This window comes from Bipolaris oryzae, assembly GCF_000523455.1.
Source record: "Bipolaris oryzae ATCC 44560 unplaced genomic scaffold scaffold_0, whole genome shotgun sequence".
NCBI lineage: Eukaryota > Fungi > Ascomycota > Dothideomycetes > Pleosporales > Pleosporaceae > Bipolaris > Bipolaris oryzae.
The window spans coordinates 472,533-489,060 of NW_006911276.1; the positions used below are offsets into that span (position 1 = coordinate 472,533).

The 16,528-nt window shown below is 52.9% G+C and overlaps 9 protein-coding genes across 9 annotated transcripts; 4 read left to right on the forward strand and 5 right to left on the reverse strand.

Annotated features, from left to right (window-relative positions):
- Positions 1-283: 283 nt before the first annotated feature.
- On the forward strand, positions 284-1,487 carry COCMIDRAFT_79590 (uncharacterized protein; the record flags this gene model as incomplete). The annotated part of the gene is made up of 5 exons (XM_007684058.1): positions 284-375; positions 436-659; positions 743-1,148; positions 1,195-1,300; positions 1,371-1,487. 5 exons carry the CDS (start codon positions 284-286, stop codon positions 1,485-1,487), a joined length of 945 nt encoding a protein of 314 aa, XP_007682248.1.
- A 255-nt stretch (positions 1,488-1,742) lies between these two features.
- On the reverse strand, positions 1,743-3,344 carry COCMIDRAFT_21346 (uncharacterized protein; the record flags this gene model as incomplete). The annotated part of the gene is made up of 2 exons (XM_007683916.1): positions 1,743-2,651; positions 2,739-3,344. The coding sequence occupies 2 exons, from the start codon at positions 3,342-3,344 to the stop codon at positions 1,743-1,745; spliced, it is 1,515 nt and encodes a 504-aa protein (XP_007682106.1).
- A 615-nt stretch (positions 3,345-3,959) lies between these two features.
- COCMIDRAFT_79539 (uncharacterized protein) lies at positions 3,960-4,412 on the reverse strand (the record flags this gene model as incomplete). The annotated part of the gene is made up of 1 exon (XM_007684059.1): positions 3,960-4,412. The coding sequence occupies one exon, from the start codon at positions 4,410-4,412 to the stop codon at positions 3,960-3,962; it is 453 nt and encodes a 150-aa protein (XP_007682249.1).
- Positions 4,413-4,440: 28 nt separating this feature from the next.
- On the forward strand, positions 4,441-5,361 carry COCMIDRAFT_79313 (uncharacterized protein; the record flags this gene model as incomplete). The annotated part of the gene is made up of 3 exons (XM_007684060.1): positions 4,441-4,569; positions 4,645-4,935; positions 4,993-5,361. The coding sequence occupies 3 exons, from the start codon at positions 4,441-4,443 to the stop codon at positions 5,359-5,361; spliced, it is 789 nt and encodes a 262-aa protein (XP_007682250.1).
- An 853-nt stretch (positions 5,362-6,214) lies between these two features.
- COCMIDRAFT_165 (uncharacterized protein) lies at positions 6,215-7,534 on the reverse strand (the record flags this gene model as incomplete). The annotated part of the gene is made up of 3 exons (XM_007683878.1): positions 6,215-6,859; positions 7,088-7,405; positions 7,460-7,534. 3 exons carry the CDS (start codon positions 7,532-7,534, stop codon positions 6,215-6,217), a joined length of 1,038 nt encoding a protein of 345 aa, XP_007682068.1.
- A 1,347-nt stretch (positions 7,535-8,881) lies between these two features.
- Positions 8,882-10,191, forward strand: COCMIDRAFT_166 (uncharacterized protein; the record flags this gene model as incomplete). The annotated part of the gene is made up of 6 exons (XM_007683879.1): positions 8,882-9,136; positions 9,185-9,235; positions 9,282-9,308; positions 9,357-9,863; positions 9,911-10,072; positions 10,117-10,191. The coding sequence occupies 6 exons, from the start codon at positions 8,882-8,884 to the stop codon at positions 10,189-10,191; spliced, it is 1,077 nt and encodes a 358-aa protein (XP_007682069.1).
- A 411-nt stretch (positions 10,192-10,602) lies between these two features.
- On the reverse strand, positions 10,603-10,758 carry COCMIDRAFT_79832 (uncharacterized protein; the record flags this gene model as incomplete). Its single annotated transcript, XM_007684061.1, has 1 exon — positions 10,603-10,758. The coding sequence occupies one exon, from the start codon at positions 10,756-10,758 to the stop codon at positions 10,603-10,605; it is 156 nt and encodes a 51-aa protein (XP_007682251.1).
- Positions 10,759-11,059: 301 nt separating this feature from the next.
- On the forward strand, positions 11,060-12,276 carry COCMIDRAFT_79420 (uncharacterized protein; the record flags this gene model as incomplete). The annotated part of the gene is made up of 3 exons (XM_007684062.1): positions 11,060-11,258; positions 11,329-11,815; positions 11,895-12,276. 3 exons carry the CDS (start codon positions 11,060-11,062, stop codon positions 12,274-12,276), a joined length of 1,068 nt encoding a protein of 355 aa, XP_007682252.1.
- A 1,153-nt stretch (positions 12,277-13,429) lies between these two features.
- On the reverse strand, positions 13,430-14,860 carry COCMIDRAFT_79866 (glycoside hydrolase family 128 protein; the record flags this gene model as incomplete). The annotated part of the gene is made up of 1 exon (XM_007684063.1): positions 13,430-14,860. The coding sequence occupies one exon, from the start codon at positions 14,858-14,860 to the stop codon at positions 13,430-13,432; it is 1,431 nt and encodes a 476-aa protein (XP_007682253.1).
- Positions 14,861-16,528: the final 1,668 nt, after the last annotated feature.

Genomic DNA, 16,528 nt, shown 5'->3' on the forward strand with positions numbered 1-16,528 from the left:
TCGGTTTCATCCACAAGCTTCAGGTACACTTTTATGTAGCTAGTTGGTTCGTCGTTGGCATGCTATGTGTATGTTACTACTTGTTATGGTGGTGTGAGGTTCCAGGTAGCATTGGTAGCTTCCGGTGCGTGCCTTCCCAAGCAAAGCGTCGTTACTGCTTCGTACAAGTATTCCACCTCAACACATTTGCAGACCTTACCTTCTCAACCTCTCACTTTCTTCCTAGGTCTTTCCTCTCCTTACACTTCCATCCTCCGCTTGACCCTCGAATCAACCCGCCGCAATGTTCTTACACGACTATTACTTCCTCCTCCTCGCTCTCCTAATGACCCTATGCCTCGCCTCATCCACCCCCTCACCCTTCTCATGTACTGGGTACATCCCCCCACTCACCCACCCACCCGTTGCTCATATCCCTTTGCTAACAGCAAATAGTGGCTCCATGTACTTCACCGCCCACACCGTCGACAGCCTGCTCTTCCAGAACCCAGACATCCTTCATGATCTGTTCGTGTTCAAGTGCGTTACTACGGTCGTGTTCAATGCGGATACGGGGGGTGAGGCGGGAAATGAAACGAGGAGGGAAGAGCTGGAGTATGGATTGGGGAGTTCGTATGAGATTATGTCTAGTGCGTCGTTAAGGGGAGGAGAGGGCAGTGGTGTTAATGGGTTGGAAGAAGCACCCGCAGGTAAATCACCACAAGGACTGGTTTCTTGACTGATTCTAATTTAGAAATTACAGTTCGTAACAACACGACGATTCGAGTCGGAAAGTATGATATCGCTGCTTCGCCTCTTCTGGGGCTATCCAACGTCCAAATCCTGTATCTTCGTTTACCAGACAGCACGTATTACGGCCAGGGATACAGTGCTTACAGAGAGCAGTCGTTGAAAATGCTATACAGCGCAGACATTTCTCACATCAAAACCACTGACGGGGCCGCTACGTATACTATCAGAGACTTGAAAGACATCATCGCCATCATCCTTCAGGAGAGACGTGCAGACGATATCCACGTACTGAATTACCTGGCGTCTCTCTCGACTGGCCAAGACGACTATCAACTCGAACACGCTGACCGTATCATATCTGCCAAGCTCGTAATGGATGTTGTCAAGGAGGAGGGTATTCAAGCGAGAGTTGTAGCGTAAGTGCTTACTCGAGTTTATCAGGTTGTGTGCTAAGAATGGCAGACATGGCTGTGACGAGGTTCGTAACCAGGAGGTCAACCTCAACACCCCTGATTACATCAACAAGCTCAATGCCTTTTTCGAATATGCCAAATACGATCCTGACATGGTAAGGCAGGCTTGTCTTGTGCTGTTTATGTGGCAACACGTATATCAGTTTCGTGCTAACATATCGATAGTGTCAGAGTGTTGACGAGTGTGGAGAGCGGCTCTCAAATGCAGATACGTCAACTAGTAGTTACAATGAGTACGACTACATATATGAGTTCCTAAAGCGGGAGTATTACGTCACATAATGCTGACACACAACTCTTGAGACGAAGGGGAATAATTCACTTTGGGAACGTGCTTAAAACCAACAATATCGACGGATCATATTACCAGAATAGATTATATCTCAGATGTTGGCCAAAGTCAAAGTATAGCTACTAAGCGATGTGTACCACAAATGCAACCAAAAATCCCTCGATTGATCCTTTGTAGAAAAATGAAAAAAAAAAGTAAATACATGTACAAAAAAAGGATTATACGCTGAATTCTCCCCTTCTCCCTTACTCATCCTCGTTATTCTTCCACCCCATCTTGCGCTTGGTATCAAACTCATTCTGAGTCATCCTCCTAGCCGGAGGCGTCTGCCCCTTGGAAGGAGACCTGGGCGGCGTAATTGTCGCACCCTCATCCTCCTCGGGCTCCCACGCCCGGCGCTTGGCGAGCATAGCCTCGAGCTGCGGGTCTCTGCCATCACGGTTGGGCACGGGAGGAGGCGGTCCCTTGCGGGAGACACTTGGCTTCCTGAGCGGCAGCGCTGGTCTAGCATTCTCCATGGCACTGGGGACAGGCTTGACCTGGCCCTTGATTTCACGCACAATGGGCACGTCGGAGACGGGGATTGCGCCGCCGAGACGGACCATGGGAGCGGGTGTGGTGGGTGCAATGGGCTTCGCGGGGGCGATGGGGGTCTCGGGTATGTCCTGGGATTCGTGGACGGGGACGGCTCGGCTTCCCAGGCGGAAACGACCGATTTTTTGGTCGCCGACGGCGGGGAGTGAGTAGTTGATTTCTTTGGCTGGGGCCGCTGGCTTGGGGGCGGGAGGCGGTGGTGGTGGGGCGCGAGCGGTGGATTTGTTGACGGGGGATCGGGGGGCGGTGACGGGAAGAGGCGGTGGTGGTGGCGGTGAAGTAGCCTTTCTGGTGGGAGGAGTGGCAGGTGGTGAGGGAGGCGAGGATGACTTTTGAGGGTAGTTTGAGCTGTTGCTATTGTGGCTGTTGCTGCTGTTGTGGTTATGGTTGTTGTTGTTGTTGTTGTAGCTATTGCTGCTGTTGTGGTTGTTGCTGTAGCTATTGCTGTGGTTGTTGCCGCTGCTGTGGTTGTTTACGGTTGTGGTTGTAGTAGTGCGTGATGTGCTTTCAATCCAGGACTCGATTCGGCCACCGTTTTGTTCTCGTGATCCTGATGACATCTATAGAAAAAGTGGCATGTTAGTAAAATATTTAAAACACTTGTTGTATAAGCGAGGCACAGTTTGGAGTGCAAATTCTTCACGTACCTGATCTTCTTGATAACTCCTCTCCGAGCGTATTAGTCTCGCAGATTCGGCCAGAGCTCGCTGTATTTCCTCCTCTTCTTCCCGTTCTCTCCGTTCAGCTTCTTCTCGTGACTTTGCCATCATGAACTCCATGTCCTTGTCCATTTGCAGCTGGATCTGTCGCTCATACTCTTCTTTACTTTTCCTTTCCACTTCCCTAGTACGTTCCTCGGATGCCCATTTTTGCCTCTCTTGTGCCCTTTGAGCCTCTTCGCGGCGTTTCTTCTCAGCAAGTCGCTCCTCTTCTTGTCGATGCCCCCTTTCGAGGACCTCTCGTTCTCCACGGCGCAACTCCTCCTCCCGCTCCTTGGCTTCTCGGCGACGCTGCTCGTCGTATTTCTTTTGCTCACGCTCTATCGCCTCTTCCTCCCTCTTGCGAGCTACACTGAGACATCGGTTGCATATGCCTTCACGGTCCCAGGTCTTGATAGTGAATCGATCTTTGTTGTTCGGGTTGTCGCGGTCACAGTGGAGATTGCTTCTTTGGAAGTATGGGCATCCGTATGTGTCTACGTGGTCCTCTTGCGGGTGCCCGCATTCGAGCGTAGCGATGGTGAACCTGCACATGCTCGGTGTATATGGGAATGGGGATGGGGGTGGGCAGGCAAATGTGTACAAGGTGGAATTATTAATGTGCAAGTGCGGTGCTATAAGAGCTCCGTTAAGTAGATGTAGTGGAGAGAGAGAGAAGAGAGGGATTGGAGGGTCTGCGAATCATCGACGAACGGTACTTATACATGCAAGATGTTGACCGCCGTGGGCCTGCTAGTGAAGTGCGGTAAGAGCGATGACCTTGTACACGTAGTAGCACAATGACTCTGAAACACGCCTCGAGAAAGTCGCATAGAAATCCTGCAGGCTCGAAGACGCCAAATCGGACACTACAAACATGCGTACAACACATCAAACGGCTAGCATGCCCGCGCACAGCGCCGCGGGTGAGGCGAACAGAGGCCGATTGGCTACGGGCTGCAGCATCGTTCCACCGGTGACGGGTTCAGAGGCATTTTACTGTGCGTTGCTTTGCCCACTGAAAGTATCCTGAGGACGCTGCAGGCTCGCAAGGCGCACCCAGCGTTTGTAGTGGCAGACCCACTGGGCATCAGACGTGGTAGACCGCCAGAGGGACAATTCATTGGTCTCGCTCGTGCTAGGCAATGAACCGTCCCCGGCCCAAAACAGTCATAGCATCGGAAACTGCCAGCAAAGCCATGGCCCCGCAGCCTGTGAGGACAGCCTGACCAAAGAAAAATGAAGCATCCGACTGTGTGGTGAGCATGAGCAGCATGGCCAGAAGCGACAGTGTCGGTGGAGCTTGCTACGTGGCGGGCTCAGCCGTAGTGGGGATGCATGCCCTGCCACACCAAGGGCAGAAAGCAGTGTGAATCGAGCAGCACGGCCATTAGAGTCGTGGAGACCCGGGGAACACGCGATCGAGCAGAAACGTCGGGCATCAGGAAAACATGAAGCCCATAATGGCAGAGGAGTTGACGATGACAGAGACAGATGCTCGTTCGGGCTGGCACTTGGTGGAGACCCCAGACGCAGCCAATCAGAGCGGGTTGATTGCAATAATCCCTGCACGGCTTGGCACTCTCGACGAGCTTCATCGTTGACGACTTCAATCGACGCCATCGCCTCCCGCCCGCAGTCACAACCCACCATGGCCTCAAGACTGGTACCCTTTGCCTGCCGAATTGCCCCACGCGCCTCGCGACCGTTCCAGAGGGCTCAATGGCGGGCCTTCAGCGTCTCGCGCCCCGCGTGGAATGAGAGCGGCTCGCTCAACGTCGTATGTACTTTTTGCCTGCAACCGGCAGCGCTCACAGACAAAACGGGGAAGTGGGACTAATTGCGTCTTTTGCAGCACCGCGACACGCCCGAGAACAATCCCAAGATTCCCTTCAAATTCACGGCGCAAAATGAGGAGCTCATCAAGGAAATCGTCTCGCGGTACCCCTCGCAATACAAGAAGGCAGCCGTTATGCCGCTTCTCGACCTCGGTCAGCGCCAGCACGGATTCTGCAGCATCAGCGTCATGAACGAGGTTGCGCGGATACTCGAGATGCCGCCAATGCGTGTATACGAAGTTGCCACTTTCTACACAATGTACAACCGGGACCCCGTGGGCAAGTACCACGTCCAAGTCTGCACAACTGTAAGTTTTTAGGAATTCAAACTTTGCAATTGGAACACGGTGTTGATATAATGCTAGACCCCTTGCATGCTCTGCGATAGCGATGCCGTCATGAAGGCTTGCGAAGATACATTGGGTGTTCATCACGGAGAGACTACGCCAGACGGCCTCTTCACATTCACAGAGGTGGAATGCCTCGGTGCATGTGCGAATGCCCCCATGGTTCAGATCAACGACGACTACTACGAGGACCTTACATACGACTCGACTGTCAAGCTCCTCAAGGCCCTAAAGCACTCCGCCCAAGCGACAGGTGCTCAGTCCGGTGAGCTACCATCGCCAGGTCCGTTGAGCGGACGGCAGTCGTGCGAGCCCGCCGGTGGCTTGACCTGCCTGACCAACGAGCCGTGGGGCAATGAGACTCTGAGGAAGGACGGTGCTTTGTAAAAAAAAAATGGAAAAGAGAGATTGTAAATAATGTGCCATCTTTCTTTCTCGCAAATTTCAAGCAATAGTCTTGGAGGTGGCTGATATTTCCAGCTACTTTGTGTAGACTATATTTCAGACCGTTCAACAGCACGCATGTGGCACTTGGCTGTAATTGAGTGATCATGCTTGTATCTTGATATTCCCCCTCGGCCTTGGCACGCTTGACGTAATGGGCTTGACAATGGTCTGCGCAAGTACATCTATGTCTGCTCACGCACACCAATTCAATGTCGACCTAAAGACACTAGCACCTTTAATCGTGCATGATATATTGAATTTCTTCTATTCGCAAGCGTATTCCTAACGCATACTCGAGGCTGTCATTTGTTGTACAGGTAGTATGCCATCTCGATCCCATATAATCAGTCGGGACTCGAGATGCGTCTATGTGTAACGTAACCCATTTAGCCCTCCTCTCCTTGAAGTGCTGTCCATTTTTTTTCTGGATAGAGAGAAAATTAAAGGAGGACTTCGAAGCAAGTTTGAAGAGAAAGAGAAAAAAACGTAGATACAAGGTGCAGTTTGTAAACGACTCCAGTTCAAAAAAAGAAACGCCGTCGCTATATTATCCATCAAGGGAGGGGGTGCTAAAGGGTTTCCCCGAATCAAATCTCCAAGCCGCGCTAGTCCCAATGCAATGCTGGTTTTCTTCTTTTTTGGTGATTTCCAGAATATTCGTAATCGGTTCTGCTCATCTTCATTCCCGAAGGTGCGTAGTTGTTGGTTTGGTCGTCAATATATAACCGTCTATCCGAAGGGGTGCTTCGCAATGCGATGCTTGCATCATGTTGATGCTTAGAATCGGTTGTTTTTACAAGAAGCCCGAGTTCCATTTGCCCATAAGCAAATCTCGGGTCATTTCGAAGCTGAGCCAGCTGCTCGCCATGCTGGGCGCAACCTTGAGCAGATTAGGGACGATACCCTTATACATACCCCTGAGGCCTTCTGTCTTGATGATCTGCTTGACAGCATCGCCAACACCTGCGTACTGGTATCCCATACCGCTCATAGTATTGACCTGAAATCTTCGTCGCAGGACGTCAAATGGGTATGTAATGGTTTGCGCGACAGCGCCAGAAACTGCACCGGCTGCCAGCTTACCGAACGCACTGGGGTCTTTCTCGCCATCGTGTGTGAACTGGGTACGGGCCATTTCGTAGACCATGAAGTTGAGGCCAACATATGGTGCAACACCAGCTACCGTAGGGAGGATGCCGCGATACAGCGCCGGCACTCCGCCTTCGGTCTTGTACATGTTCGCGAGGAGTGCCCACATGCCCGGTAGTTTCTGGCCGGCCTCTTTCTTCAGGCTCGAGAATGATGCCGACTGAATCGACAATCGCGTGCGGACGATATCAAGCGGATACGTAAAGGTAACAGAGGTGATACCGGCGAGACCTCCACAGAGTAATCGTTGGTAAGCATCGAGCGGTGCACCTGGCTCACTCTCGAAGAACTAATACAGGTTAGCTGTCATAATTGAGGGGATTGCGCCGGTGTTCATTGTCCTTGTGCGACTTTCCCAATTCCCACCTCCTCTTCCTCCGCCATTATACCTACGTCAGCCCTCCGCCAACTTACCCTACCTAGTCTTCGCTCCACATGCGTCTGATCCCCTCATTCCACCAATTCAAAAAGCAAGTCGCTCGCCGGAAAACAAAGGAAATAGCAGAAATTCACCTACCCGTTTGTAGACGTTATACGAACTGAATTGCACAGCAGAGTATGGAACAATGCGTATGCAGTTTGTGCCGTTTCCGGCCATGAAGCCTCTCCAGCCCTCTTCCCTCCACATCTTGGCCAAGGCCTTGGGCACTGACATTTTATATTCCTCGCGACCGACACTCTGGACTTGAAACAGAATCTTGAGGCGTTCGAGGGGAGAAACGACGGTCCGGGAGACTGCGCCAGCCACGCCGCCTGCAACAAACGAGGCTAGGACCGGCTGCGCAAAGACCTGTCGAATGCGCTGTAGGCTGGTAATGTCGGGCGTACCGAGAGGCTGTATGAATGTATCAATTAAAGTGTTGAGAGCATGGACTGCGCTGGTACATACCTTTATACCGTTTCCTGGCTCATCGCTCATGATGGCGGCCCCCTGTGGTTGCGGCTTTTCCGTGGATTTGGACATGATGTAAGTCTAGACTGGTCGGAGTATCACACTGGCGGGAGGTGGAGCGAGTCTGGTGCTGCCGGAGTAAAGGCAGGGTTTTATCGAAGCAAAGAAAAGGCCGCGCGACGTGATTTCGAGGTCATCGGAGGTGACTGTTTCGGAGGTGTAGACGGTTTTCTCGCAGTGAGGCGGGCGGGTACGGTCAATTCGCGGTGAATCCGATCTTCCATGCAAGGCAGCTAGACGGTGACTGTTTGCACTCCGGGGTGCGTGTGTCTCATGGGTCCTGCGGCGCAAATGAGGTTGCGGTGTTTGAATGGGCTGGATGTGGAGATTTGAGGACAGCGGGAGGACAAGGCAGATTTTAGTCTAGCGCGCCGCGAGCCAACGAATGTTGTCCGCAACGCCTTTATAAACGACCACGGTACTCGCTGACAGCCGCGTCCGGTACTTCGCGATGTCATACTTAGCCCCGACTGGCACATGTTATCCTTTTCCGGTTGCAACATGTCTGCCGTGTTCCGCTGCCAATGAGCTACAGGTGCAGCGCACGCCTCCCTCACCGAGTCAATCGGACTCGGATGGCATCAAATTACATCATGTCGTACAGTCTTGGGACGTGGAAACCATACACATGCTCCCGTCGTAGGCTAGCCAGGGGAGGGCACAAGGGCATTCTAGAAGAATCCGGCCTTTCGCCTCACCACCCCTTACTAGGGCGTCATAGTCAGCTGGGCACCACATCACCCCTTTCAGTCAGCCGCCTAGAAGCCACATATGGTTGTTTCCACGCGTCCTGTCTTGTGTCCTTGTGCTGTGTCCTTCCGGCGGTGTGAGCCGCTATTAATCCTTGTGTTGCTGAACAGTAGTAGTGGTGATTTACCCCGTACCCGGAACGCTCTTACTAGTACTCCGGTATGACTAACATGACGATGTATCAAGGCTTTTGCTCCAAGGGCCGCACGACCCAATGCCAAGCTGGGAAAGTCTGTTGTGGAGAATACACGAGATAGCGGGGTAGTACACGAATCGGCCGTGGAAGGGATTCCGTCATGGTTTGAATATCCCGAGGTCGACCTGGAGGATGCGATAATATTTCGGGTGGTTGGATGCGAACGGCGCAGCCACGAATCCCGGCTGAGCTTAGAGGGAACAAGATAACTTCTGGACAGAGTTTGTGGTTGTATTCAATCGTATGGCCTCTACAAAGTGTCTCCTGATGAATACGAATCGATCTGGAGCTGGTTTGCTGCGTGATGTTGAGACGGTCGAGGTACCATGCGTACCCGTTATCGATAAGTAGTCAAATCAGATTATCTAGCCCGCAAAGAGCGAGATGTGAAATTCTTCCTCTGCGTCTTTACAATGTTATCGCGTCGCCTCTTTCGGCAAATCACTGATAGCTTACTATTGGGCTCTCGTGTTTATCCAGAAGTTACCGTGTGTTTTGCTTCAGCATGTTCGACGTGTAGTTCTCGTGCTCATGATATTTTTGCACAATCGATACGTCATTCGTCATCGTCCTCGACCAGATGGAAATCACGACAGGGCAGGGACTTTTTTGCCAAGGAAGCACGAGTTCAAGGCTTGAAGAGCCGTGCTGCATTCAAGCTGCTTGAGGTAGAAGCGTATCACGGTAAAGACTGGGCAGTGACTAATATATCACAGCTCAATGGCAAACACAAGCTATTTAGACCTGGGCAAACAGTTGTTGACTTGGTAGGTCTGTCCTCTGCATTGAGTAGTTCAAAGTTAACGTCACCAGGGATATGCACCAGGGTCGTGGTCTCAGGTTTGTTGGTTGAATTTCCTTCTTTCAGCATCATCTCACGCTGATCAGGTTGCCGTGAATCGCACATCTCCAGATGGGCGAGTCGTTGGCATCGATCTCATACCCGCCCAACCTCCTCGAGGTGTTTCGACTATTCAAGGTGATTTCCTATCGCCTATTATTCAAGATCAGGTGCGAGCATATGTTCGAGATACAGATCTGGGTCGGCCTAGGAGACAGGTTTCCTCGAGCACAAGCGAAGGCCTCACTGAGGAAGAGCTGGATGAAATGCAGCGGGGTTATATTGAGATCGAACGTCAAGCACATTTAGATGGCGCAGACCCTGAAGCGATTGGACGGCCACTTGAGGACGAAGATGGCGACAAACCAATCTCGACCAATCTGTCGCTCAAAGAGCGCGACACACAGCGGGGAAGAACAGTAGACGTGGTACTCAGTGATATGTCAGAACCCTGGGACCAGACTACCGGCTTCTACAAAAAGAGCCTTAGTGACCCTTATATTAGGATGATGAACACGAGCGGCAATGCTTTCAGAGACCACACAGGCAGCATGGTAAGCAGTACTCCTCCGAGTTACAGATAGACTATTAACTGTGGCAGGACCTGTGCATGGCAGCTCTAATGTTTGCCTTTGACACGTTAAAGACCGACGGCCACTTTCTCTGCAAGTACTATAAAGGAGCCGAGGAGAAGGCTTTTGAGATGAAACTCAAGCGTCTCTTTGCCAAAGTACATCGGGAAAAGCCCGAGTCGTCACGGGCTGTATGCAACCCGGAGCTCTTTGTGTTCAACGCTGACAGCTGCAGGAATCCAGAGAGGCGTACTTTGTGGCACTGCGTCGCAAAGAGACACCAACCAAGGAGGACGTCTTCGGCGAATGATGACTTGGACGGTGCTTGGCTGTCCCAGCGATACTATGTATATCCATACCTTCGGTCCGAAAGCGTCACATACCAAAGTTCATCAGCCACATGGGTGTACGATAGGCACTGTGTGATGTGTGGGGAAGCCCAGCTCCAAGTTTATCAAGCCCACTTTCTTGTCTACAGAATGCGTGGTGCGCCAGGGTTCGCCAGGGACTATAGAACTGGCGCTTGACTCAGGTTGAGTAAATGCAAGATGAAGTCTGCCACCCAGAAGCCCCCGAGTATGTGATACAAGTGATGCAACGGTTACTCAGTCAGGGTCAGCGCGGATCTGGCTGAATGGGCTCTCCATGTCGGAGCCGTGTCCCGTTCCTGGACCCAGGGAACAGGCACATGGATGGCAGGCAGGAGTTAATATGGACAGATCTAATAACGGATAGGAGCCGGTGCTAACTGCAGCCGGCCACACCTGGTGACTGTTCTGGACGCGTCTCGTCGCATTTCGGAAGACATGTCAAGCGTTTTTGTGGGCCTCGTGGACAGGGATGTCAGAGTCTGAGGATGCTCGTGGCGCTGCGTCATGGCGTGCCTGCATTGCTGATCCTGACGATTGCATACTGGGACCGGAGGGGTGAGGGGGAAGCATTCTTTGTGTTCTCCTTCTCGAGTGCTTTTGCGGGTGCTGTTCCTTGCGCGCGTGCCTCGAGCGAGGTGGCTCGAGGCAACGCTTTGATGTCGGGCCTGACCCGCTCGGCTGGCCCAAGGGCTGGCTTCGAAGGCTTCTAGAGCCGAATCCTAACCTTATCACGAACCGCACTTTCTTCCCATCAACCCACCGATCAATCTAATCCAAGCTGTGCGACGTGGCCAATGAGTGCCGGCGATGGATTTCAATAACCCTAATGCGTACGGCGGCCAGTTTGCCAATTCTCCGCAACACGCCCAGTTTGATCCACAGGCGCGCCTCCAGCAGCAACCAAACGCTCCAGGCCAGTATGCCCAGCACGCCCCGTTCGCCGGCATGGGTGGCGCCATGGGAAATAGTGTCATGCCGTCTGGAGCCCCGTATCTCCAGCAGCGAGGTAAGCCAGCGTGGATTGACTGGTTGTGCGCGATCTGCCTTTTCGCTTTTGGTCTGACACCATGCCGCAGCTGCCCTCCAGCCGCAACCACAGCAGCAGCAGCAACAACACCAGCTGTCGTCGCCTAGCCCATATTCGAGCGCGCCCTTCGCGCAGCCCATGCCCTCGCCTGCTCACCAGCAACAGTTTGCGCAGAACCGCCAGACTGCCTCGCCCGCAAGCGTTACCGGACAGCCGCCCTTTGCGACCCCCCAGCCCCAGCCCTCGCCCGGCAGCTTGCCTACAAACGGCCACCAGACGCCCATGAATCTCCAGCTACCCATCAAGTCGGAGCCGCCTCAGCTGCAGACTCCCGTCAAGGCAGTACCCCCGTCGCCCATGTCGCCCAGCAACCCGGCGCGTAGTCAGGACCGCGTCGCGACGCTCCTCGAGATCAACAGCATCCTCATCAAGGAGGTTTGCGATCTGCAGACACAGGGCAAGGCGGGTCATGTAGGACCCACGCCTGAGGGCAAGCCCGAGGGCGAGAAAGCGCAGCCTTCCAAGGAGTACGTAGAGTATGTACTTTCCCCCCGTTGTTGTCATTACTCATTCTTCGCGTCCGCAAACATAAGCTAACCAAACCTACCTACACAGCTACATGCGGCGCCTACAAGCCAACCTAGCCTACCTCGCCCAAAATGCCGAAAAAGTGCCCAAACCAGGCCAACAAATGCAACCAGGACCCGCCATCATGTCTGTTCCCCCTTCGCATGCAGACCTTGCCAAGCTCTACACTAAGCTCCAGGAATTGTTTCCCGGCTGGAAGGGCCAGTCTGCCCAGATGAAACAATCCCCGGGCCCACAACGCGTCGCTTCGAATCCCGGTCCACAGCAACTTCAACAACAACAACAACAACAACAACCGCCGAATAGTGCGGGTTTGCATCAGAGTTGGGGGCCCGGGGTTATGCAGCAGAGCTTGCAGCTGGCGCAGCAGCAGGCTCAGCAGCAGCAGCAGCAGCAACCGCCGACATGAGCGTGTTTTTTTCTTTCTTCGGTTTTGCATAGCTGGGAATAGTATCAAGGCACATGAAGGGGGGAAATGGGGAAGGGAAAGAGCGAGAGTAGCCGTTGCATCGCGGGCGTATGGACGGGGCTTAGCTTGGAATTTTGTATTATATATACCATTACTACTTTCTTCTTCTTCTTTTTTTTCAACAGAAAGGGGGAAAAATATTGCGTTTTTTTTTTCAAAGACGAAGGGATATGTAGATCGGGACAGGAGAGGGTGGGTAGGTAGGTAGGTAGGTAGATGTGAAGACACCGAGAGTAAACAGTGTGGAAACCAGGTGCTGGGAGGAGGTTTCTTTTTCTCCAGTAGCACTGATATTGACGGTTTTTTCTCTTCTTCTTCTGCCTCTCTTGATAAATGTTTGATAAGTAAGCCTGTGATTTTTTATTTTTTATTTTTTTATCTAGCTTTGGAATGAATGAATGAAAAGAAAGAAAGGAAGAAGGAAAGAAAGAAAGAGAATATATATATATATATATATATATGTGGGATACGTAGGATGTTGATATCGTAGTAAAGGAACACGAAATAAATATGGAATTATTTAATACTACTACTACTATTTAAAAAAAAGTTACACACACCACACATGAGAGAGAGAGAGCGAATAAACACACTACAAGATGATGGGTGCTGGATAAACAACGCGTTTTCTTGCATCGTGTGATGATGATGATGATGATGAAAAATGAATAACAGCAAGTACAATTTGGGCGCCACCATCTGGATTTCGACATAAGAACCTTATTTCTACCTCACCCTCCGCCGCGGCGCCCCCCCCCCCCCCAACGATCCAAACCCAAAAGGAAACGTTGTCACATCGTCGTTTTCAGTTAGCTCATCTGCGTTCATCTTCATTTGTACACACACACACATACATCTTCACCAATGAAGCAAGAAGAAAGCGTGACATGTAAAAAAAAGATGATGTATGTATAAGGCGACGTCATGATGATATGTACAAACGCCTTTCTTGAGTTTACATGTTATCCATCACCCAGAAACCTCACCCCAACCCCCATATCTTGGAAATAAAAGTAAAAAAGTATGAAGAAAGAAAAGAGAGAGAGAGAGAAAAAAAGGCCTAATCTACAAGAAGAGAGAAACCCTTAATCTCTTAAGAAGAACCAGCGTAGACCTTGCCAATGGGGGAGAGGCCATCAGCAAGGTTAAGCTGGTTCTCGCCGGTGCCAACCATGAACCATGAGTAGCCCTGGACATCATCTGAGGTATCGAGGTAGGCCATACAGTCCTTGAGGAAGCTAGCAGCTTGCTCTTGGGTAGCAGAACCGGAGTTGAGACCGAACTCGGTGATCCAGACCTTTTGGCCGTAGGTCTCGGCGGCCTTCTTGACGTGAGCAATGAAGCGATCAATGGTCTTGTCGTCGTAGACGTCGTAGAAGTGGATGTTGGTGGCGTCGACCTTGGCGTCGGGGCAGGCGGTGTGGAAGCGCGAGAGCCAGTCGAGTCCGAGAGGGGCCTGACCGTTGCTGACGGAGGGTCCGATGATGGTGACGTCGGGGTGAGCCTCCTTGACGGGGTTCATGTACTCCTTCCATGAAGAGCAAGCGGCCTCGGGGCTGAGGTTGCACTGAGCAGCAATGTCGCACTCGTTGAAACCCATGACGGCCTTGGAGCCCTTCTTGACGGCCTTGTCGACGTTTGCGAGCCATGCCTCGGCGGTGGAGTCGCTGGGCTTGTGCATCATGGGGATGAACATGGTGCCGATGTCGTTGTTCTCGGTCTGGGCCCAGTTGTAGCCGAAGCCGTAGCTGCTGCCGAGGGTAGAGCAGAGCTCGGCGTTGTTGTAGGCAAGACCACGCTTGGTGCCAGAGTACATGTTTCCAAGACCAGGAGTGCCAGTGGGGAAGGCACCACCAGCTGGGCTGCTGGCAGATGGAGTAGCTGAGACGCTGTAGACAGGAGTCTCAGCAGGCTTGGATGGCGCTGGGGTCTCAGCGGGCTTGGATGAGGCGGGAGCCTCAGGAGTCTCCGCTGGGTACTCAGCGGGCTTTGAAGCAGCTGGAGACTCGGCAGGCTTGGATGAAGCGGGAGCCTCGGGGGTCTCGGCAGGGTACTCAGCTGGCTTGGAGGGAGCAGCATACTCGGCGGGCTTGGAGGGAGCAGCATACTCAGCAGGCTTGGAAGGGGAAGCAGCAGCAGCTGAGCTGGGAGGAGCAGCAGCACCACCGCCGGGGGTGACAGTGACAGTGACCTTCTCCTTGGCAGTTACAGTGACGGTGGCACCGCAGCCGGGGGTAGTAGAGACATCGGCGACGTTGGCCTGTTGAAGTCCAGGGTAAGGCGAGGGCTTGACGTAGACGGTCGTGTACGAGGTCTGGGTGGAGGTCGAGGTCGTGGCCAGGGTGGTGGTTGGCTCACCGTAGATGGCACTGCCAGTACCAGCGGGAGCAGTGTTGTTGGAGGCACCCCATCCACCAGCAGGGTAGGCAGCGCGGTGGTGGAACTTCTCGTGCTGGAAGTGAGGGACAGCGGCGACAGAGCCAGCCAGAGCCAAAAGGCCGGTAATCTTGATCGAGGAAGACATGTTTCGGTGGTTGTCGTTGTGTGGGGTTGAAAACAAAAGTTGTTTGTTGTTGTTTTTTCAGGCGTTTGCACACGTGCTACTTTGAGGGTATCGATTGAGCAGTTAAAAGCAGATGCAGCTAACCTGAGCGCAAACAAGGTATTGTTGACGTCGTCGAGCAAGGAACGTGACTGTCAGGTGGGGGACAAGAGAATGTACAGAGCAAAAGATTGCTCAAAAGGAATGGCAGGCAACAACCGAGTTTGTGCGAGCGAAAGAGTGAGGGTGAAGGAGGGGGAAAAGGTTGGGGGATGCGGGTGATTTTCACCTTATATTCAAGCGGGGGGCCAGATACGGACGGTCGATGGTCGCGTAGGCATGCCCCCCGCCTAGTCTGCGCGGATTCGGAAGCATCAGACTTTTTTTGGTCAAGCAAATGTGCCAGGGGGTAGGTGGAAATAGGGTGCTTCAGCCAGTCACAGGACAGGAACAGCGTGAACGGCTAAGATGGTGGCTTACGTTCGCAAGCTAGCAAGCAGGGCTGGCGTGTTTCACGTAACCGCCACTCTCAGGTACACCCGCTCCCCATGGCAAAACAGGGGGGGCCGAAAGAAGATGGTGTTTTCGTATAACAGGGTTTCTGGGAGCGGCGAGTCTTGTCTGCATGCCGCAGGGGAGGGAGGGAGTGACTATGAGTCTACAGTCCATGGTCCCAAGGCGCACAAAGACACCGGATGCGGTGCGCTGGCTGCGTGTGCGTGAGAGGCTGACTGCTTGCAGGTGGGTTAAGGCATGTCGTCAAGCGGGTGTGTGTTTGGTCCACTGGCAGGGCAGGGTTGTGAGTGTGAATCCTTCAGCCTCCTGGCCCCGGCGAGCTGTTAGGGGCGGGGCCGCTCAGCGGCGGCGTGGAGGGATCGACTATTCTAGACACTGGCTTTCATCTCCGGGACGTGTTGACGGCTCTGGGTGTTTGACCATGTTGAATCAGAGATGACGAGTCGCGTCGGGCTGCTGAAGAGTGAGTCTGGGGCCGGGTGTGAGGGAGGAGAGCAAGACGGGCGGTGGCTGGACAGTGCGGCAGAGAGGCGCAGTGCAAGAGTGTTGGTGACGAGGCAGGTTGAAGGAGCGAGTCAGGTTGGTTGGTAGGACTAGTAGAGATAGGCTGGGCATGTAACACTGCAGTCGGCCGGCCTGCCTGCCTGTTCCTTTGTCGTGCAGATGGTGTGTTGCGTCGTCAAGTTTGCATCGCTCGGGAAAACAGGCAAGACGAGACGAGACGAGACGAGATGGAACCAGATGAGATGACATAATAGTTACTACTCTACTAACGTTGCCCTGCACGACATTTGCTCTCGTTGCTTATTTCCTAGAAGACCAGCCAGCGCCGACACCTTGGCCACCCGCCCTGCCCTTGGCCTGTCCATAGCGACACTTGATTATTCCCTACACACGTCTGCGCCGACGTCATTGTGCCTCCGACCCGCGCAGCTCGAAATCTCTGTCCTCATTCTCGCATCCAAGTTTTGCGCTCGAGAACTTTTCTTCCCTCCAGTTTTGCAGTTTTTTTTCCCTTGGTCCCGTGTGGAGAGGGGGCAATGGGCCAGTCGGAGGCGTCGTGATTGTCGGGTGCTATCGATAAGCTGCAAGTTCCTGCATAAGCGCCCCAACATGCTGCGCGCTGTTGCTGCA